General features: G+C 42.5%; 2 protein-coding genes across 7 annotated transcripts in view; one reads left to right on the top strand and one right to left on the bottom strand.

Moving 5' to 3' along the window:
- IL10RA (interleukin 10 receptor subunit alpha) overlaps nucleotides 1-23,018 on the bottom strand; it is a 926,736-nt gene that overhangs the window by 671,663 nt on the left and 232,055 nt on the right. The window lies entirely within an intron of this gene.
- The window catches only part of MPZL3 (myelin protein zero like 3), a 28,171-nt gene continuing 6,104 nt past the window's right edge, over nucleotides 952-23,018 (top strand). The window contains exons 1-6 of one of the 6 annotated variants that reach the window (XR_014815405.1): nucleotides 952-1,071; nucleotides 12,283-12,449; nucleotides 16,800-17,010; nucleotides 19,075-19,240; nucleotides 19,554-19,676; nucleotides 20,705-20,768. Coding sequence is in view for 4 of the 6 variants with exons in the window: in XM_084976324.1 (XP_084832450.1) it covers nucleotides 999-1,071; nucleotides 12,283-12,449; nucleotides 16,800-17,010; nucleotides 19,075-19,240; nucleotides 20,705-20,822 (735 nt within the window). In the remaining 2 variants the exon portion in view is untranslated. Of the gene's footprint in view, nucleotides 1,072-12,282; nucleotides 12,450-16,799; nucleotides 17,011-19,074; nucleotides 19,241-19,553; nucleotides 19,677-20,704; nucleotides 20,866-23,018 lie in introns of all 6 variants that reach the window. The other 5 variants (XR_014815406.1, XM_003129905.5, XM_084976324.1 and 2 more) reach the window with 5 other exon arrangements.

Genomic DNA, 23,018 nt, shown 5'->3' with positions numbered 1-23,018 from the left:
ACTCCTTCAAATGAATAGTATCCATCTGATACTCTTGCATTACCTTCTTAAAATAGAAAATTATTGTAAGTTTCCTTGTGGTGCATTAGACTAAGGACCTGGTATGGCGATACCAGGTATCCATCCCTGGCCTGGCCACTTCCACATGCCAGTGAGTGCGGCCAAGAAAAATCAGAGAAAATTCCCAGCTTTCAAGTCTAATAAAGGAATAGGAGTTAAAAAATGGAAAATTATCATTCCCAAGAGCTGAAGCATAGTTTTATTACCCCCTTGCTTTCAACAAATATACAGATTCCAGGAGAACAGGCTGACTAATGATTAAAGCAGGGTGCCATTCCATCTCATTTTCAGCAGAATGTGATATCATCTCTCCATTTCACTTCAAGCACTGTGAAAACTCAATTTTCCAACCCCAAAAGGCACAAATCTTAATTCCTTTTTGTAAAGATTTCATCATTGCCACTGTCAACAGCAATTTAATAAACACTCAACGTAGGTACTGAGTTGGATGCTGCAATAGCCACACACAAAAAAGAACACAAACCAAACAGTCTTGAGGCACAAACTGCCCACAAAGTCCTAATACACAGTTATCTATTCACTGGTCCTGCATGATCCTCTAGGCCCCTCTAAACTATAGGAATCTATTCTGAGAGCCCTCCAAATTTGTAGGGAGTAAAAAAAGACTGATTCTGAGTCAGAGCATCAAGACTATTCGATCCTGCAAAACTCCATAAAAATAAATAGTAAATTCTCCAAAGCCTGCCTGACTTCATTTTCAGCAGAATAATGAACTCCTACTTGAGAGTTAAAGAATCTCTGAGTTGAAATAATTAAGTCCAGGTGTGGTTCTGGCTAGAAGCCACGTTGCTATGGCAACTCCCAATCGCCATTTTAGGTCTTCTCTCGGGCTCCCGTCCTCGCGTCACTTCCGGCGTTACCTGTGTGGTTACTGGGAGCTGTAAACAAGGTGTGCAAGCATCTGGAGAGCTGTCGGGATGCGGCACAGTGGGGCCACTGGAAGCCGTGGCTGCGTTCTATGCCCACTGCTGGGCGTTCTGTTTTTCCAGGGTGAGTGCGCACCGGGGGCTCCCCCACACTTCCGGTTGGGGGTTTAGGGAAGATGGTCGCTTTTCCGGTTCCGGTGGGGGTCCCCGGAAAGCCCCTACCGCGCTTCTGGGAAAGAGGAGAGGAAGCGGGGGAGCGTGGGGAACGTGTTCTCTTCTAATCACCCCCTACTGAGGGGAGTTGGTGGCTTGTCGGTGCTTTCCGGCGACCCTGGCAGCTCGATCACCTTGTGCGACTCTGTATTGTGTTGTGGCGATGGCACGACTTGATAAAATCACAGAGGGCTCTGGCTTTGGGGGACCCCGATATTATCTTGTGGTGAATTATCAGTGGTTGACTCGGCTGTGGTTTTGTGGGCTGTATATCCTGGTTGGGATGGGACAATTCTAGTCTTCAGTAGTTTGTCCCAGTAATTTTGGAAAAGACAATCATGATTGTTGGTATATATATATATATATATATATTTTTTTTTTTTTTGATGGGTAATTGTCAGCCTGTGAAGTAAAACGTTTTTTAGTCACAGAAAGGGTGTGCTTTGATTTTATTGTAATTTAAGATTTCATTTCATTTGTTGAGGAAAAGCAACTGCTTCAATAACAGTTTAAAAATACAGGGATGGGCACATCAATTTTGTTAAAATTTTAATTTATTAACTGATAGCTGGAGTACAGTATTCACACTATGAAATATTCTTAAAATATGGATGTTTTGCTTTCATGTGATTTTCGAGTTGCATAAATTTCAGTCAACCTAATTACCTTCATTTTAGGGTGCAATTATCTCCTGTGTGTGTGTGTCTTCTCCAGGAAATCATATGTTAGTAGAGCTAGCATTAAAGTGAATTGTTAACTTCATGAAATTTCCCTGTGGGTAATAGGAGTTTCTGAAGGGGACCTTTAGCATGAATGCTTCAGGTGTACTGAATCTCAGTAGTTAAGGCTGGGGAGTTTTTCTTTATTTGGTGACTAATATTCATGCCAGCACACTCCCTTATCCCTCCCAGCTGCCTGTGTCATAAGTGTCCAGTTTTTCAGCTAAATTATTTTGAAATATACTATTTAGGCTGATCTACTGTCACTCCCAATAATTCTAGTTCCTTCTCTCTCCCTGCGCCCTTCTCTCACACACACACCTACATACATAGACACAGAAATGTTCAATTACTCTCCTATTGAAAAAAGCCCTAGCAATAATGGATGGTTTAATAAACTTGATGTCATTTTATGTTGAAAAGTGTCCATCAATTAAGCAAACATTGAAAAGTTGAGTTTGTGGAGTTCCTGTTGTGGCTCGGTGGTTAACGAATCCGACTAGGAACCATGAGATTTCGGGTTTGATCCCTGCCCTTGCTCAGTGGGTTAAGGATCCAGTGTTGCTGTGAGCTGTGGTGTAGGTCACAGACACAGCACAGATCTGGCGTCACCGTGGCTGTGGCATAGGTCAGCAGCTAAAGCTCCGATTAGACCTCTAGCCTGGGAACCTCCATATGCCATGGTGCAGCCCTAAAATGACAAAAGACCAAAAAAAAAAAAGTTGAGTTTTCGGTATGTAGGTACTTGATTTATCTTTTGCCTTTAAAACAAAAAACAGCTTATTGAGATACAATTCACATGTAAGTTTACTCATTTAAAGTGTACCATTCGATGGTTTTTAGTATATTCACAGTTATGCAATTATTACAACAATCAATTTAGAATATCTTAATCACCCCAAAGAGAAGTTCTGTAGCCATTAACAATTACTCCTCATTCTTCCCTTACCCAACCCCTGGCAAACACAAATTTACTTTTTTTTTTGCTGTGAACTTGCCTATTCTGGACATTTCATATAAACAAAATCATACAATATATATTCCTTTGTGACTAGCTTTTTTCATTTATCATATTTTCAAGATTCATCCTTTTTTGGAGGAGGGGTCTTTTGTTTTGAATCTCTTAGCTAATTGACTTTGGTTTCATATCAATGTTTGTCTTTCCTCTTCAGATATAAAGACCTACTAAATTATTAGCTAGTTTGAACTCTAAGTAATAAATATGGTCCTACTATATCAGTTATCTAAGTATGTAGGAATAGTACATTAGGAAGCTTAGGGCGCATATACTTTTTTCCATTTAAGTATGCAATCTTATGAATCAGATTTGTATCTTGGAAAATTTGATAAATAAAATTGGGAGTTTTTGCCATTTTTTCCATTTCTTCTATGTGTAAATTACTTATGCTCAAATGTGATATTCTCCCAGATTAAAAATTTTTTAAATTATTATGATTATTTCTATCGTTGGCTGTTTTTACCTGGCAAGGATTTTTTTTTTTAACTCAGGGGAAAATATACATCCACTAGCATATTAGGCCTAGGATGAAAGTTTATGAATGAGTGTAACATTCAATGGATATTTTTTTCTTCTTATTTTTTGAATAGAAGAGATAAATTATTTTATATCCACTGATTTTTAGAATACTTTTTTTTTTTTTTTTTTGCTTTTTAGGGCCGTACCTGTGGCTTATGTAAGTTCCCAGCCTAGGGGTTGAATCTGAGCTGCAGCTGCTGGCCTAGACCTCAGCCACAGCAATGCCAGATCCGAACCACATGTGCAACCTACACTGCAACTCACAGCAATGCTGGATCCTTAACCCACTGAGCAAGGCCAGGGATCAAACCCACATCCTCATGAATACTAGTTGGGTTTGTTACCACTGAGCCACAATGGGAACTCTCCTAGGATACTTTCGATTTCACTAAAATATGTATAGAGAAAAGTGCACATGTCATAGTATACAGCTCAATGAATTTTCAGAAACTGAATACACCTGGATAATCAGCACCCAAATCAGGATATAGACTATATTGTTATTCCAGAAACTTTCCTTGTGATTCCTTTCAGTCACTGTCCCTTCTTCTTCTTCTATTGATTGGGAGAACCAATATCCTGATGTGTAGATTAGTAGTACAGATTTATTTATGGATGTTATTGTTACTTTTCTGTAACTGTACATTTCATGCCTGCTTATTCAATGTTTAGATTTCAGTAGAGTGACTTTACACATTAATAACTTTATAGCAAAATTATGCTCATGAATATGGAGTTCACATATTTTAAGGAAGAAGTTGCTGGTAGGTAGCATTATTAAAAATGTACTTACTATAATTCAGTAACCAAAATTTGCTCAAAGCTTATAATTTTTATGTCTATTTTGTAACAATTTTTTTTTTTCTTTTTAGGGCCGCACCCATGGCATATGGAGGTTCCCAGGCTAGGGGTCCAGTTGGAGCTATAGCTGCCGGCCTACGCCACAGCCATAGCAATGCAAGATCTGAGCTGTGTCTGTGCCCTACACCACAGCTCACTGCAATGCCAGGTCCCTAACCCACTGAGTGAGGCCAGGGATTGAACCCACAACCTCATGGTTCCTACTCAGATTCATTTCCGCTGCATCACAATAGGAACTCCACAATTTTTGTTTTATAAAAGGAAATGCTGTTGGTTTGGTTCAGTTGAATAACTATTACTGCACCTCCACAGTGTGCTAGGTTCCACTTTGATGAGCTCAGGGTCTATTGGAAGAGACAGACAAGTCAACAGATCATTTTAGAATTTAGTACCAAAAGAGAAATGCATGAGAAACCATGGCAGTCACCAGGGAGGTGACCTTAATCTGCCAAAAGGATACAAGGAAGACTTTCCGGAGGTGTCACCTAGGTTAAATCTTGAAAGAATAAGAGTTAGAGGAAGTGAGGAAAATTCCAAACATAGAGAAGAACATGAACAGGACTTGAAGGTCCTAAATAACTTTCCAAGCAAATTTTCTGAAAGTACTTTGATTGGGTTAGCTTAAATCACGTGTTGACCCCAACCATATCTCTGTAGTCAGGAGGCTGATGTGCTAGAACTTGCTCTACTGGTTCTCAAGAGCTGATTATGCATGTCTTCCTAATTCAGCATTCAGAGACTTTACCTTTGTAGCTTGAAATTAGCCATGATGGGAGTATTTGTACCACAGAAATTGTCAAACTCTGCATATCTGAGTTTTCTCTTTTTAGCTGTTTACCTGCTCACCTCTGTATGTAATGATTGGTTTAGGCCAGTCCGAGTCATCTTCCAGAACTGGGGGTAGGGTCAGTTGCTAGTTATTCTTAGTTTGCTCCTCTCCCACCAGATCCATTCACTCTAGTCTCTGTCCCCCCTCCCCCACCCCCTTAGAAAGCTGACCTGGAAACTGTGTCATCCATCTATCCCTTTCTTTGGCTTCCAATTAGGTGTGGTCAATGGGAGGCATTGGAGGGCAGGAATTGAATGACATCAGGGTATCTCTTCCCTGCTCCCTCCCTGTTGTAGTGCCATGGTCTGTAGTGGCTGTATTCTTTCATGGATACAGTGTCTGTCAGGTGGCCCACAGCTCCAGCTGTTACCAGGCTCCAGTAACACCCTTTTCTCCCTTTGCCCTTTTGAGCCTGGGGTGGTAAAGGCTTTGTGCCTTTGTTGGCTTCCTTGACCCTGAAAAGTCCCTTTGAAAAGTGGCCCATATACTCTTTAGAATCTTAGCCAATTGTGCCCACTATTCTTTGCCTGGCCCCTGAGAGAGGCGTCTTCCTTCAAGCTCATGGGCTGCATGAGAAAGAGTGGACAACCAAAGAAAATCTGGGTGTTGTTAGGAAAGGAGATGAGGGGAATAGACATTGAGCTGGTAACAAACGAGAGTTCACTCCCTTCAGTCTGAGATCTCGTAACAGTCAAGTGGGCATATCCAGTAATATTGGACACTCAGAGGCAGGTCATGGCTAGCAATACAGACTGGGGAATCATTAACCCATTTGTGGTTATGAAATCTGTAACAGTGAATAGGCTTGTCCAAGGAGAACATGTTGAAAGCAGGACTGTGGGCTCAGGGTGGAACTCTAAGGAACACCAGTGTTTAAGGGATAGGTAGGAAGGGAGTAGTCCTAGAAAGAGATTTGACAGAAACTGTCAGAGATTTGATGTGTGTGTGTGTGTCACAGTCAATATGGAGGGTTGGTTGGAGGGAGACTGATGAGGTTCTGATTTTATAACTCTAAACCATATTTCTTCTTTGCTATAAACCAGGGTTAGCAAACTTTTGTAAAGTGCCAGAGAATTAATATTTTAGGCTAAAATATTAGCCCTAAACCAACTGCCCCCTTGACATTATCCCTTGGGTATCTCAAAGGCACCTTAAACTTATCCAAAATCAGACTCATGTTCTTTCCTGCCAAGCCTGGTACTTTCCTAATCTTCCCTCTGTCAGTGAAAGGTATCACCAAGTCAGAAACCTGGAAGTCATCTTTGACACCCTCTTTCCCTAACATTCCACAGTCTATTTCCACTTCTTGCTGATTTTACCTTGTAAGTATTGCTGTCTTCCTAGTTCTCTCCACATCCAACTTATTTCAAACTTCTCTTATGTCTCACTTGAGTATTGTGGTAGCTTCCTAAGTAATCTTTTTTTTTTTTTTTTTTTTTTTTTTTTTTGCTTTTTAGGGCCACTCTTGCGGCATATGGAAATTACCAGGCTAGGGGTCGAATTGGAGCTACAGCTTCCAGCCTCCTCCACAGCCACAGCAACACAGGATCCAAGCTGCATCTGCAACCTACACCACAGCTCACAGCAATGCCAGATCCTTAACCCATTGAGCAAGGCCAGGGATCGAACCCTCAATCTCATGGTTCCTTGTCGGATTCGTTAACCACTGAGCCATGATGGGAACTCCGAGGCCAGGTTTTGAACCTGCATGATTCCTCATGGTTCCTAGTGGGATTCGTTTCTGCTGTGCTACAAAGGTAACTCCAGCTTCCTAAGTAATCTTATATTTACTCTTGGCTCCTCCCAAGTGTCTTCCCTAGACTGATGTTTTGAAAATGTAAACATCAGGAGTTCCCATCATGGTGCAGTGGAAATGAATCCAGCTAGGAACTGTGAGGTTGCGGGTTTGATCCCTGGCCTTGCTTAGTGGGTTAAGGATCCGGTGTTGCCGTGAGCTGTGGTGTAGGTCGCAGACACGGCTTGGATCTGGCGTTGCTGTGGCTGTGGCATAGGCCAGCAGCTGTAGCTCCGATTAGACCCCTAGCCTAGGAACCTCCATATGCCATGGGTGTGGCCCTAAAAAGTAAAAAAAAAAATAAAAAAATTAAAAAAATGTAAACATAATGTCCCTTCTCATTCGGTCCTTGGAAAATAGTTAAAATTTTAAGTAAATAGTTAAATTTTAAGTCTTTAAGTATTTTCCATGGCTTCCCATTACTCTAAGAATTAGGACCCAAACCTCTAAGGTCCTTCATGATCGGGTTTCTGCTCACCTCCTAGCCACATCTCATTCTTCTCTCTCAGGCTCTTTGTGTTGCTGCCATTCTGCCTTTCTTTCAGTTCCTTGACTTACTATGCTCCTTCCTGGCACAGGATCTTTGCATAGGCTCTGTGTGAAATATTCCTCCTCCTCACCCTTCCTTCAGAACTCAATTCAAAAACATATTTTCTGCAAAGGTTGCTGTAGCCACTCCCTGCTTTCCTACCATAGAAGGTACAGTTCTCATAGCCACTCTCTGTCTTTTTTTCATAGTGCTTTTCATAGTTTTTAATTATATATTCATCTTGATGGTGATTGGAACTTCTGCATTTTAAGCTCCAAAACAGGGACTGTAATTATTTTGCTCATATTTAACCCCAAATTCAGAGGGTGGCACAAAACAGATGCTCCATAAGTCTGTGTTTGAAGAATGAGTGAATAAATGAGAATATTATCCTGGAAGCCGTGTGATAGAGAAGGTCAAGGAGCAAGGAGTCACTGCTGTGGAAGTATCCAGTAAAATCGGGAGAGAAAAATGCCTATTGGAGTTTTTAATCCCTTGGACTTCGCACTTCTGTCCTTTACCAGAAGTGGTGGTGGAGTCAAGATTGTGCTGTAGGGGTCTGAAAGCGGGTGGAAAGAGAGGGAAGGGAGACATCGATACAGACAACTCTCACAAACTTGGCTTAGAAAAGAAAGAGAGGGCAGTACTTGCTAACGGGTAGTATTAGAAGGTTAAGGAAAATGTGTTATTGTTCCATTTTATTGTTATTTGTTTTTACAGGTGGGAAAGACTTCTCTGTATTTAGAGACTGAGGGAAGAAAGAACCCCTCTTGAAAGGGAGAGGTCGAAGATAGTAGACAGAGTGTTTTGTTTTGTTTTCCTGGAATAGGGTTTGGAAGGGAGGGATCCAGGCAGACGAGAGGGGCTTGACTTTGCATAGAAGAAAACACACCCTTTCAGATTGGAGGTGAGGATGGTGCAGATGCAGGAAAATATGTGACTGAGCAGTTTGTATGGTTTCAAGCTTCTTGAGGAAGGGGAGACCTTTCCTTCTGAGCATGAAGGGTTTGTAGGTTGCACAGAGGATAACTGAGAATAGCAAAGTTTGAGGAGTCAGAGATGCTGACCAAGGCTGATTAAAGAATGGTCATGCCTCCTTAAGGGCTCAGCTGTGGGTGGAATTCATGAATTTCTTATGGTAACTATCTGTGCAGTGGTATGATTTTTCTCCTCCAGTGTCCACCAGACACAGTCTAGAAGTGGTCATCTAGGGCTGAACTTTTCCTGAATCAGTGCAATGAAAAGGTAGGTGTCTAGGGGACTTAAGAATGTTGAAAATGCTGTAAAAATGGGGATAGGAAGAGAATGGGTGGGTGCTAACAAGCACACTCTGTTCCTGTAATAGAACTTTTGGTGACCTGTCCACCTCTTTCTCTCATTCTCTCTCTGCCTGCTCCCCTCTCTCTGAATTTTGCCCTCAAGGTACTTCCATTTAGTGGAGGAAATAGTCTTTACTGATCGAAGGCAAGCAGTGGTGTATGTGTTCACGTAGCATTACAAACTAAATGTCACCTGAAAATTGCAGAAAGGGTAATGAACTGTGTCAGAGATTTTGAGAAGGCATCACCAGAGGGCTGTTGATTTTTTAATTTTATTTTTCGAGTTTATTTTTTATTTTTAATTTTTTTTTTTAGGGCTGCACCCACAGCATATGGAAGTTCCAAGGCTAGGGGCTAAACTAGAGCTGTAGCTGCTAGTCTGTGCCACAGCTACAGCAATGTGGGATCTAAGCCACGTCTGTGACCTACATCACAGCTCAAGGCAGCAGTGGAACCTCAACCCACTGAGCGAGGCTGGGGATCCAACCCGGGTCTTCATGGGTACTAGTTGGGTTAGTTACTGCTGGGCCATGATGGGAACTCCCCTTAGATTTTATTTTATTGCCCAGTAGAGAATTACTGAAGGTTTTTGAATGTTTGTGGTGTTAATTTTAATGGTAATAGGTAACATTTATTGAATGTTTCAATTTCAGGCTCTATGCTAAGCATTTCATGTATTACCTTCCTTATCCTCATAGTGACCCAATGAAGTAGGTATTTTTATTATTCTGACTCACCAAGTGAGGAAATTGAAGCTTGAACAGGTTAGGTAACTTTGATCAAGAAAGTAGCTGGGCTAGAACTCAAGTGCAGGTCTGTCTAATTCTAAATCCATACTTTAAAATCTCTCTGCTATACTTATGTTTTAGGACAAAGATATATTAAGGGTATGGGGAGAATGTAGATTATTCATTTCTGCCTTTTAGCTTTTATTTTTTAAATTAAAAAATGTATTTTGTCTTTTGCCTTTTCTAAGGCTGCTCCCGAGGCATATGGAGATTCCCAGACTAGGGGTCTAATTGAAGATGTAGCCGCCAGCCTACACCAGAGCCACAGCAATGTGGGATTCCAGCTGCGTCTGCAACCTACACCACAGCTCAAGGCAACGCCAGATCCTTAACCCAGTGAGCGAGGCCAGGGATCGAACCCTCAACCTCATGGTTCCTAGTTGGATTTGTTAACCACTGAGCTACCACAGGAACTCCCTGCCTTTTAGCTTTTAGAGCTGCTTCTGGAGTCATGAGAAGGGTGGGTCAGGAGTGAGACCTTCAGAGAGAGGCGGGGTTGAGGGATGAAGGCTTTCCAGGCAGAGGAACAGCATGTGCAAAGGCACAGGAACGACACGTGTAGCATGGCAAAGTCAGGGAGGATGTTTTGGATGAACCAGAAGTAAGCCTCATCTTTGGGGCGGGTCAGCTTCTTAGTAGAGCTGTGAGCCTAGTCTTGGTCTCCTTCTTTTAAGAAGAATGTAAACAGACCAGATTGTCTAGAGAGGAGCAAGAAACATGATTCAAAGCAGCAGAGGTAAAGGTCATGGAATTGGTGACTCATAAATATGTCTGTGATGGGAAAGATTGAGAAAGTATGGGCAGAACTAAAGAGGTGGTAATAATGATGATGAAGCTGCCCAACATGTATCCAGCACTTATTCCGGGGTAGATAGGCTTCTTAGTGTGGCACATTTTTTTTGTTTTTTTGGTTTTATTTAGGGCCACACACGAGGCATATGGAAATTCCCAGGCTAGGGGTCAAATTGGAGTTACAGCTGCTGGCCTACACCCCAGCCACAGCAATGCCTGTGGGCAACACCAACCTACTGAGCAAGGCCAGGGATTGAACCTGCATCCTCATGGATACTAATCGGATTCGTTACCACTGTGCCACGACAGGAACTCCACATGGCACATGTTTTAATTCATTTATTCCTCACAGTGAGCTTCTAAGGTAAGTGTTATTATGATCATTGCTAACAGAATGAGAAATGGAAGAAATCAAGTAAACTTGTGAGGACCACAGAATCAGCAAGTGGCAGAGTTGGGATTTTCCTCCTGCCTCAAGCAGAGGATGGTGTGTGGGTTTGTTCTTTTTCTGAAAGCTTGCTGCTCTGCCTTTGGCCTGCCAGATGAATCATGGCTGATTGTGGTGGAGAAGGAAAAGCAAAGTGCTGGTGGCTTACCTTCCTAAAAAATGGCTTCCTGGGGGAAGGTAAATTTCTACTCACTGTTCTATGAAAGCAGAGGGGCTTGGTCAGAAGAAAGTGCCAACTTTTTTCAGGGAGATGGGGTGTCAAATTTGGACATATGAGGTAGTTTTGGAAAGAGGAAGTCTCCAGAGGGCTTAAAATGATATTTTATTTTTACATATACAACGCATTAGGTTGCAAATTTAATCATTTTTTTCCCTCCCTATGGTTTACTTTTTTTTTTTTTTTTTTTTGCTTTTTTTTAGGGCCACACTTGTGGCACCTGGAAGTTCCCAGGCTAGGGGTCAAATCGGAGCTGTAGCTGCCAGCCCACACCACAGCCACAGCAATATGGGATCCGAGCCATGTCTTCGACCTACACCACAGCTCACAGCAACTTTGGATCCTTAACCCGCTGAGCAAGGCCAGTGATCGAATCTGCATCCTCATGGATACTTGTCAGATTTGTTTTCTTTGTGCCACAATGGGAACTCCCTCCATGGTTTACTTTTAATGAATGTGTGAATCATTAGCCAGCTTTAAGAAAGGGAAAAACAAAATGAAACTGGATAGAACCTTGGGGTAAATTTATAAAATTCTTTGAAAAAATTCCTATTCTGACTTCTTATTCTTATTTTGCTGGTGGTTAAAGTAGTGATAGTTTCCGGCTACAAACTGTGCTTGGGATAAATCCCTCAGCCCACACAATAGCTGCTGTATTGCCAGAGGGTAAAATGTCAGGGGAGTGGGCAGTGTTGCTTTTTAGCCGGCTGTGGGCTGATCTACCTGGTTGTGATTAATTTGAGTCTGTATTTGGAAGAATGCTGGTGTGACCAGGTTTAAACATTTTACCAAAATATTCATTCTATGATTTAATGTTGTAAAATAACAAAATTGCCACCTTTGATTAATGCAGATATCTGCTCCTTATCCTTTTGGGCCTGAGACGATATTTATTGCTATGGCTTTCTTGTCCTTTTTTTTTTTTTTAGGGCCACAGGTGCAGATGTGCCGTATGGAAGTTCCCAGGCTAGGGGGGGTCAAATTGGAGCTACAGCTGCCAGCCTACACCACATCGACAGCAACGCAGGGTCCAAGCCATGTCTGCAACCTACACCACAGCTCATGGCAATGCCAGATCCTTAACCCACTGAGCAAGGCCAGGGATCGAACCCATATCCTCACGGATACTAGTTGGAATCATTTCTGCTGTGCCACGACAGGAACTCCCTGGTATGGTTTTCTGATGAGAACTCTAAAAATGATAAACAGTGTCTCTATATTGTTCACTCATATCTATATGTTCCACCCAAATGAACACATTTTGAATGTTTGGGCTTGCTTTGACTAGGTGTTTACATCGTCCTTTCCCTGGAGATTAAAGCAGATGCCCATGTCCAGGGTTATGTTGGAGAAAGTATCAAGTTGAAATGCACCTTCAAGTCAAGTTCATCCATCACTGACAAACTCACCATAGACTGGACATATCGACCTCCCAGCAGCAGTCGCACAGAATCAGTAAGTGTGTGTCTTTAAGGATGTATCTTTGAGCCTTCAGGGTCAATGGCTCTGGAATCCTTTTATCCTAAGTCACAGTCACACCTTAGGCCTTCTCTTCTTAGAATGGATGATGAGCTTCTAACAAATAGAAGGAGGAGTTCCTGTCAAGGCGCAGTGGAAATGAATCCGACTAGAAACCATGAGGTTGTGGGTTTGATCCCTGGCCTCACTCAGTGGGTTAAGGATCTGGTGTTGCTGTGAGCTGTGGTGTAGGTGGCAGACGTGGCTTGGATCTGGTGTTGCTGTGGCTGTGGCGGAGGCCAGCGGCTACAGCTCCGATTAGACCCCTAGCCTGGGAACCTCCATATTCTGTGGGTGTTGCCCTCAAAAGACAAAAAAGACAATAAAATAAAATAAAATAAATAGAAGGAGATGAGCTCCTACCCTATGTGACATTCCCTTGGTCACCTAGGACTTTTTCTTCTATGTAAGAATCTTGAAGATAAGCTATAGGAAAAAAAAAGTCAGAAACTCGGAGGAAATGTGGTTTAATTTTGTTTCCCCTTTGTTGTTTCTTTTTCTTGGCTTGTAGCTTGAGTTGATGTACTAAAAGGGGTACCTCCAGGGCTACTGAATAGAAAAATTCTAGAGTTCCCAGTCACAGACATCTTTTCTCCTAAAGCTGCTTATTTCCGTCATGTGAAGTTGTCTCAGTGGGTGTATCTGTTTGTATTTCGGTACTCTGTAGATTTATCTTGGCGTCTTCTCCCAGTGTATAAACATCTGCATTGATTTATATAGCTCCCTTTGAAGGAAATGGTGGCACCTTATGTTGATGACAGATGCTGTTGGTGACAGATGGTCTTGCAATATTAGAAGCAATATATTTTAATCACACATATAAAACATGTTTATGGCTCAAATCCCATTGTGGATGTCTAATTGAAGATTGCAATGCTATTAAAAAAACCCTTTCTCTGTATGAAAGGCTATCATTATCCTAGGTCAGGATACATTTTATCAGGAATGTGAATGTTGGAATTCTGTTGTGGCCCAGTGGGTTAAGGATCCGGTGTTGTCATTGCAGTGGCTTGGATTGCCTCTGTGGTGCAGGTTCAATCCCTAGTCCAGGAATGTCTGCATGCCATGGGCATCGACAAAAAAAGAAAGAAAGAAAGAAAGAAAGGGCCACACCACAGCACATGTAAGTTCCCAGGCTAGGTGTTGAATCAGAGCTACAGCTGCCAGCCTACACCACAGCCACAGCCACAGCCACAGCCACGCCAGAAATGAGCTGTGTCTGCAATCTACGCTATAGCTCATGGCAACGCCAGATCCTTAACCCACTCAGCAAGGCCAGGGATTGAACTGTGGTCCTCATGGATGCTAGTCAGGTTCATTAGCGTTGAGCCACGGCAGGAACTCCAAGTTTGTAGTTTTGAAAGTATCTTCATTCGTTTGTCCTGTTTCCTTCATTAGAAGTACTTTCTCTTTGATTTTACAGTATAAGCTTTGGACTTTCTTTTAGGAGCCATTATTGAATGCCATGTAGTACCTCCCAGCAGATACAGTACGAGCTCCAGTTGTCCTATTGGAGGCAGCTCCAGCGAGGGAAGCTAGCTGTATTCACCATCCCTTTTTTTTAGACTTAAAATAGGTCACTTTGTTTTGAGTGGTCAGGAAACTATCGTTGGCTTTATATGGCTCTTCTTCCTTGGCCAAAAGTAGGACAGAGCAAACAATGGGGATCTTTGCAGGGCAGAAACCTCAAATGCAAACGGCAGTTCTCTGTGAGGCTAGTCAGGAAATCAGCAGACTCACCCAAGCTGCTATCAGTGGATCCTTAAAGTCACTTAACACTGTGTTGCAGTTATGTTTTGTCAGTCAGACTTCTGTCAAACTAACAGCAGGATTTGAGTACCACTAATTTAACTTGGAACTTCTAGGTTGAATTAATCTTGACAATTCACAACAGGCTTTGTTTTGTCAGTAAGGAGTTTTAAATGCTTTTATATTTATGCTGACAATCAGTGATAGGCATTCTTTAACTCCCTATTTGAAACATGTATTACGCACTTTATTATTTATTCATATCTGCATTTCCCACTAGACAGTAAATTCCATGAGAGCAGGGCCTGTGCCTGATTGGCTCCCACTGCACCATTTTGATGAACACAGTCCCCTGCCTGGAGTAGGTGTATGGTAAATAGTTTTCAAATGAATGCACGAACAAATGAACCAGTAAGTGATTCAGCATCTTCTCTAGGAAGTTGTTCTTCAAAATTGGGCAACTCAGTGTTTGTAAGAGCCTGGGTTCCTAAGTGGGGAGATATCAAGTAAGAAAGAAGAAAGACTTGAATCTTGCGTAAGAGAGAGAGGTCGTATTGTATTGTAGTGCCTGTCCAGCGTGCCACCAGATGTGATTAGGTGCTTTTGGTGGTGAAGTAGCCAACCACCAGAGTGAAGCAGTAGTTTTTATTTTTTGTCTTTTGTCTTTTGAGGGCCACACACGTGGCATATGGAGGTTCCCAGGCTAGACGTTGAATCAGAGCTACAGCTGCCGGCCTATGCCACAGCCACAGCAATGCCAGATCTGAGCCGCATCTGCAACCAACACCAGAGCTCACGGCAACGCCAGATCCTTAACCCACTGAGTGAGGCCAGGGATCCAACCTGCAACCTTATGGTTCCTAGTCAGATTCACTTCTGCTGTGCCACGATGGGAACTCCGAAGCAGTATTGTTTTAATTCGGCGTGCATTCACTGAGTACCAATCATACATCTGACTTGGGGTTTTTATCAATCGCCCAAATACATAACCTGAGAGAAAGCTTATATTTTATCCTCCTGGTGATTTTGAGAAGAAACAAAAAAATCTGTCCTTTCCCACCGATTAGGCATGTGTCTTTGAGCAACTCATTTGACTGTTCATTTTTGGCCTTGCCTCCCCTTCTACCTGCCCCACGTGTGGTTCATTTTTGTTGTGATGCTCAAATGAGTAAATGTGTAGAAATTGTGTGTACACTATAAAGTACTACATGACAACACTGTCAATCAGCAGTACTTCAATAAAACTTTAAAAAATGGAAAAAATAAAATACTATATGAATATTAGAAGCCACTTTAGAATAGGGTTTCTCAACTTTGGCACTGTTGGCATTTTGAGCCAAACAATTCTTTGCTGTGGGGGGCTCTCCTATGAACTGCAGGATTTTGAGCAATGTCCCTGGGCTCTACCCACCAGATGCCAGTAGCACTCACCCCAGCTGTGATGACTAAAGACATCTCCAGAGATTGCTGAATGTCTCCTGGAGTTCAGAATTGTCCCTGGTTGAGAACTGCTACATTAGGACTTGAGGGAGATTTTAGAAGAGGTTTAAGATCCTGGGATTCTTTCATCAGGCTTTTTTTTTTCTTGATAAGTTTTATTAACGTGTCTTTTAATCCATAAGATGGAAGTAAGCAATGCATAAAAAAAATTGTCCAGGAGTTACCCTTGTGGTGCAGTGGAAATGAATCCGACTAGTATCTATGAGGATGTGGGTTCGATCCCTGGTCTCCCTTAGTGGGTCAGGGATCTGGTGTTACTGTGCCTGTGGTGTAGGCCGGTAGCTATAGCTTGGTTTCAACCCCTAGCCTCCATATACTGCAGGTGTGGCTCTAAAAAGCAAATAGATAAATAAATAAAATTTAAAAAATTGTCCAACTGGGAGTTACCATAGTGGCACAGCAGAAACGAATCCAACTAGGAACCATGAAGTTGCGAGTTTGATCCCTGGCCTCACTCAATGGGTTAAGGATCCGGCATTGCTGTGAGCTGTGGTGTAGGTTGCAGACTTGGCTTGGAACCACTGTTGCTGTGGCTGTGGTGTATGTAGGCTGGTGGCTACAGCTCTGATTAGACCCCTAGCCTGGGAATCTCCATATGCCAAGAGTGAGGGCCTAAAAAGACAAAAGACAAAAGACAAAAAAAAAAAAAAAAAAAAAAGGAATTCCCATCATGGCTCAGTGGTTACCAAATCCGACTAGGAACCATGAGGTTGTGGGTTCGATCCCTGGCCTTGCTCAGTGGGTTAAGGATTCAGCGTTGCTGTGAGCTGTGGTATAGGTTGCAGACGAGGCTCGGATCTCGAGTTGCTGTGGCTCTGGTGTAGGATGGCAGCTGTAGCTCCAATTGGACCCCTAGCCTGGGAACCTACATATGCCGTGGGAGCAGCCCTAGAAAAGGCAAAGAGACAATAAATAAATAAATAAATTGGCCAACTCAGAAAACTCATTATACACTTGTATTTTACTTTCAACCTACTTAGCTCTACATTTTCATTACATTTTCCAAATTAATTTTTTCTTGTGGTGTTGCTTTCTCAGATTTTTCATTATCAGTCTTTCCAGTACCCAACCACATCGGGCACATTTCGGGATCGAATTTCCTGGGTTGGAGATGTATACAAAGGGGATGCATCCATAAGCATAAAGAACCCTACTATAAAGGACAATGGGACATTCAGCTGTGCTGTGAAGAATCCCCCAGACGTGCACCATAATATTCCAGTGACAGAGTTAACAGTCACAGAAAGGGGTAAGCTAACTGCCCCCAACCTTCTGTAGTGAGGGCTCTGGGACTACTGTGGTGGTTTGTGGGGAGATAGGAATAAGCAAGGCTGCCTATCTTTGTAACCTGGTTGGTCATTGGAATATTCCGCCATCGTGAATTGTCTATGAGGATGAATTTTTTTCTTTTTTGGCCACACCCGAGGCATGTGGACATTCCCAGGCCAGGGATCAAATCTAAGCTGGAGCTGTGACCTACACCACAGCTGGATCCTTAACCTGCTGCACTGGGCTGGGATTGAACCAGTGCCTCCACAGAGACAAACTGGATCATTAACCCACTGCACCACAGCAGGAACTCCTGAATTTTTTATCTTTATTTTGCAAGTTGAATTTTTTTTTTCAAATATCATTATAGTTTCTCCATTATCTTTTTACATTTTAAAAGGAAGTCTTAGAGTTCCCGTTGTGGCTCAGAGATAATGAACCTGACCAGTATCCATGAGGATGCATGTTTGATCCTTGGCCTTGCTCAGTGGGTTAAAGGATCTGGTGTTGCCATGAGCTGTGATGTAGATTACAGATGTGGCTTGGATCCTGCATTGCTCTGGCTGTGGTGTAGCTGGCAACTGCAGCTGTAATTTGACCCCTAGCCTGGAAACCTCCATATGCCACAGGTGTAGCCCTAAAAAGCAAAAATAAATAAATAAGTAAAAATAAAATAAAATAAAAGGAGGTCTTGTGGAATGTATGGCAAAACCGTAAATAAATGGAGGTTGCTATCTATGTGAAATAGAAATTGTTCTGGTTTCCCTATTACATTCATACTCTCAGTTTTGAGACCATGTGCTTGCCTGTGTCTTGAAAGAGTACCTCCTCTAAAGATGGAGGCAGTACATTTCTTTTTTTTGGCTGCACCTGCAGTATATGGAAGTTCCTGGGCAAGGGATTGAACTTGTGCCACAGCAGTGACCCAAGCTGATGCAGTGACAATGATGGATCCTTAACCTGCTGCATTACAAGGGAACTCGCACAACATATTTCTTTTATGTTGCAAAGAGTGGCTAGTTCCTTTTAATGTGAAATATGAGGGGAATGGGTTAAAGACTGATTTTTTTTCTATCTTATTCTGTGGTGACTGTTGAGTGGTCATTAAAGTCTTTATTTGGATTTGAACCAAAGATTGACTGATTGATTGATCGTTGGCTGCACCTAGCCTAGGCATGCAGAAATTCCCAGGCTAGGGATCAGACTTGTGCCATAGCAGTGACAATGCCAGATCCTTACCCACTAGGCCACCAGGGAACTTGAACTGAAGATTTATAAAGATATAGAACTGCATTATGCTTCATTATAGATTCCTTGTCATTTCTCAAATCTTTCTGTATGTCTGTCTTCCTTTTCTCTTTCTTTTTCTTTATTTTTTAAAAGACAACTCATAAATTTCAAAGACGTGGATGTGTTCATACTGCTGGTAGGAGTAGAAACTGGTGTAATTTTTCTGGAAGACAGTTTGGTGTAGTATAAATCAGATACCTTAAAATTACTCTTTGATCCAGTAATTCCATTAAACATTTATTTTGAAAAATAGAGCTAAATATGAATCTTTATGTACAAGGATGATTATCATTGTATAACTCATGGATTCAAAGATTTAGAAACAATTTGAAGGTCCAGCATTAGAAGATTGATTGAACAAATTATTCAATATGGTAGATTACTATGCAGCCATTAAAAAAGCCCCCCCTACCTGGAAGGGATATTTATGGAAAATATTTATTATATAATAAAAAGGAGGTTAGAAATAGTATGGAGAATTATGATCCATACTTCTGAGAAATAGTCTCCTCCCTATGTTGACACTCACACCCACATGCTCCTAGAAAGAAGACAGAACAGGTAGATATTATGTTGATCCTCGGTAGTGGGATTATGAGTCAATTTTGATTCTTCTTTGTACTTTTGTGTACTTTCTACTCCTTCTACAACGAATTCATTCCTTTTGCAATCAGAAGAAATTCAAGAGCAAAAGTAAACCCTGTTTCATGTCAAAGGAAGCACTTCGCCTGTCCCTCTCTTTTTCTTGCTCTAGGTTTTGGCACCATGCTCTCCTCTGTGGCTCTTCTTTCCATCCTCGTCTTCATTCCCTCAGCTGTGGTGGTGGTTCTGCTGCTGGTGAGAATGGCGAGGAAGTCTGCGGGACTGAAGAAGAGGAGCAAGTCTGGCTATAAGAAGTCATCTATTGAAGTTTCAGATGAGTAAGTCCAGCCGCAGCCCTGAGCAGTCAGCCCTCTTCAGAGCCCTGCTTTGTGGACACTACCCAGACCCTTGCATCCTTGCCTTCCTTCTTCCAGGCCTAATTTAGTTCTCCTGAAAGGGAAAACTTGTGGATATTAATTTGGAGAGAGATGAAGGGGCTGATAATATGGTCCTAGGCTCTTGTTTTAGAGATGAGATTATACAGTGCTATGCTTCTGAATATAAATTCTGAAGTGAATCTCTTATTCCTTCAAAATGGACAAGAAATTCCAACAATTCAGTTATTTTTCCCTTTTCCTTGTTTTGGCACAGAGCTGATGTCTCCTGATAGAAATGCCTGAACAGCCCTGGAGGGCAAAACAGTTGGAATAAGTGAGATCTGTTCTTGTTCAGCTGACTGGATTGTGGTTATCAAAAGCATTTGCCAGTGAGCAGGTGTGATCTAGTATTTTTCCTAAGAACAAATCCACTAAAAAAAAGTAACAAAAGTCTACTTTTGTTGATCTGCAATAAAACCTGTTGATCCTCCATTGTTTCTATCAGAGACTCTTACCTAGGAAGAGAAGTCGAAAATCTTTCTCTGTGTGCACATGTGCACATTTATTTAATGGGAATGAGGAAGCCCCTTTCAAGGAATTTATTGCCCCCCGCCCGCCACAAAAGGCAAAGAACGCTTGGTAAAAATACTAAAATGCCTATTTGTGTCACAAGACCCCTTATGATCTATCCCTAAGTCACATTTTTTCCTGCCATTTCTTGTTTATTCCACATTTCGGCTACAGAGAGCTGTTTCCTTCTGCAAACATACTCTCATTTACATCTTTAAAACTTTTTTCAGTATGTTTTTCTCTCACCTGGAATCCCCTCACCTCTTCCCTCTGTGCCTGGAAAACTCTCTCCTACCTTCCAAGACACTGTTGAAATGCCTGCTCCTCTTGAGTTTCCCTGAGGCTTGCAGGGAAAACCAATCACTCTGTCCTCTTTGCGGCCACACAGGTTTGACCTTAGCTCTAGGAGACATTATCACCTTCTATCGTAACATACTTGCTATGTTTTTAACAGGTCTCTCGCCCCATGAAATTGTGCGCTCTTCAGGGGCCTGTTTTATTTATGTCTTTATCCCCCCAGCTCAGCCCAATGCCTCGGACATGGTTGGGGCTCAGTACATGTCTAAATGGAGGACTGTGAGTAGCTCCTAATTATTGAGCACTTACTATGTGCCAAGCACTGTGGTACATGTTTGCCACGTGCTTATTTTGCATTTACACCTAACCCCTCTCCCTTGAGTGTAGCTGGTAACATCGGCATTTTAGATGAGGAAACGGGCTCCTGGAGCTTACGTAATTTTCCCAGCCACCCTGCTAGTAAGTGGCAGAACTGGAATTTAAAACCAGACCTGACTTCAGTGCTCTGCTCTACCGAGGATCGTGATTGTTAGGATTTGACTTGTCCTCTTTCTATAGTACTGACCAAGAGGAGGAGAACAACTGCATGATGAAGCTTTGTGTCCGCTGTGCTGAGTGTCTGGTAAGCCCAGGCCATTTCTGCTGTTCACTGTTCATGTTTCATTTTCCTGCTTAATTAAAGGGATCCTTTGCCCTCAGAAGCAGCAGAGGATATGCAGGTAGGTCTAAAGCAAAGTATGAAAGTCTTTCCCCAAAGCATTTTGGTCTCAGGAGACGCTTACCAATTGTAACAATTCTTTTCTTTTCTTTCATTCCTTTTCTTTCTTTCTTTTCTTTTGCTTTTTGGGACTGTACCCACGGCATATGGAAGTTCCCAGGCTAGGGGTTGAATCAGAGCTGCAGCTGCCGGCCTATGCCACAGTCACAGCAACACTGTGGGATCCAAGCCGCATCTGTGACCTACATCATAGCTCATGGCAACGTCGGATCCCCGACCCACTGAGCAAGGGCAGGGATTGAACCCACATCCTCATGCTATTACTTGGGTTAGTAACCCACTGAGCCACAACAGGAACTCCCAAACAACTATTTTATTTTCTATCTCATGAGCACAGAATGGTGTCCTTAGTTTTATCCAGGGAATTAGAGTGATATAAACTTTTAGGTGACTTGCTGGCCTTGTCAGTAAGAAATACCCATGTTGGAAGGCTTGAGGTTTTTTTTTTTAGCTATTTCTTGGGCTGCTCCCACGGCATATGGAGGTTCCCAGGCTAGGGGTCAAATTGGAGCTGTAGCCAACGGCCTACACCAGAGCCACAGCAACGCGGGATCCGAGCTGTGTCTGCTACCTACACCACAGCTCACGACAACGCCGGATCCTTAACCCACTGAGCAAGGGCAGAGACCAAACCCGCAACCTCATGGTTCCTAGTCGGATTCGTTAACCACTGCACCACGACGGGAACTCCAAAGGCTTGAGTTTTTATTTGAATTTCAAAAAGCTGTCATCCTTCACCCTTTGAGCACTGCTGTGACTGGTAGGCTTAAGTGGCTGTCCCAGGATCCTAGGAGGAGGAGAGATGCTGTGATGTGGTACAGTTGGAGACAGGTCAAAAGCAACTGATGATCTCACATGAAGCATACCTGTCATGGAAGGGTTGAAACTTGAGCTTTCTTTGTACTTTACCGCCAAGCTCAGCACTTGGCCCGATGACCACAGCCCACTTACTCATCACAGCCCTCCTTTTCCTCTTTCTCGCGTGTACTTGAGGGTAGCAGGTACACTGAGAGAAAGGTTGCTCGTGCCAATGGATAGGGTCTAATTCCAGCCTTTTGGGTTTGAATGTTTTTTTTTTTTTGTCTTTTTTCTTCTTTTTTTTTTTTTTTTTTTTGTCTTTTTGCTATTTCTTTGGGCCGCTCCTGCGGCATATGGAGGTTCCCAGGCTAGGGGTCGAATCGGAGCTGTAGCCACCGGTCTATACCAGAGCCACAGCAACGCGGGATCCGAGCCGAGTCTGCTACCTACACCACAGCTCACGGCAACACCGGATCGTTAACCCACTGAGCAAGGGCAGGGACCGAACCCGCAACCTCATGGTTCCTAGTTGGATTCGTTAACCACTGCGCCACGACGGGAACTCCCTGGGTTTGAATGTTTTGATAACAAAATAAGCTAATGTCCACAAGATTATGGTCCACATTTAAGATAATGATTTATTCAACATTTATTCTTTGAACATGTATCTGACATGTGCTAGCTACAATTTTAGGTACTTAGGAAACAGCAATGAACAAAACTGGCTAAAAATCCCTGCCCTCAAAGAAATTACATTTTTTTTCCTGCTTAGGAAACTCTCATCCTTCAAGACACAGTTGAAATGTCACTTCTTAGAGTTCCTGTCATGGCTCAGTGGTTAACAAACCCAACTAGTATCGGTGAGGATGTGGGTTCAATTCCTGGCCTCACTCATTGGGTTAGGATCTGGCGTTGCCATGAGCTATGGTGTAGGTCACAGACGTGGCTCAGATCTGTCCTTGCTGTGGCTGTGGTATAGCCTGGCGGCCGCTGCTCCAATTCCACCCCTAGTCTGGGACCCTCCATATGCTGTAGGCGTGGCCCTAAAAAAAAAGTCACCTCTTAAATTGAGGTACAAACAATAACTAACTAAATCTTTTTAAAATTAATAAAATATGTCGAATATCAGATAGTGCCTATGCTTATGCTATAGAGGAAAAATAAAATAGGAAAGGGGGACCGCCTGGCTGGATAAGGAGGTATGATGCTGATAGAATGTTTGGGGACATAGTCACTGAAATGACATTTGAGCAAACACCTAAAAGTAGAAGCAAGAGATATGGCTAGCATGGAGCA

This window comes from Sus scrofa, chromosome 9 (genome assembly GCF_054392235.1).
Source record: "Sus scrofa isolate SSC_HxYL_T2T_F1_AM1 chromosome 9, Sscrofa_HxYL_maternal_Yorkshire_Landrace_v2.0, whole genome shotgun sequence".
Taxonomy (NCBI): domain Eukaryota; kingdom Metazoa; phylum Chordata; class Mammalia; order Artiodactyla; family Suidae; genus Sus; species Sus scrofa.
Note: the sequence above shows the minus strand (reverse complement) of the source record. Positions and strands in the feature narration are given on the sequence as shown.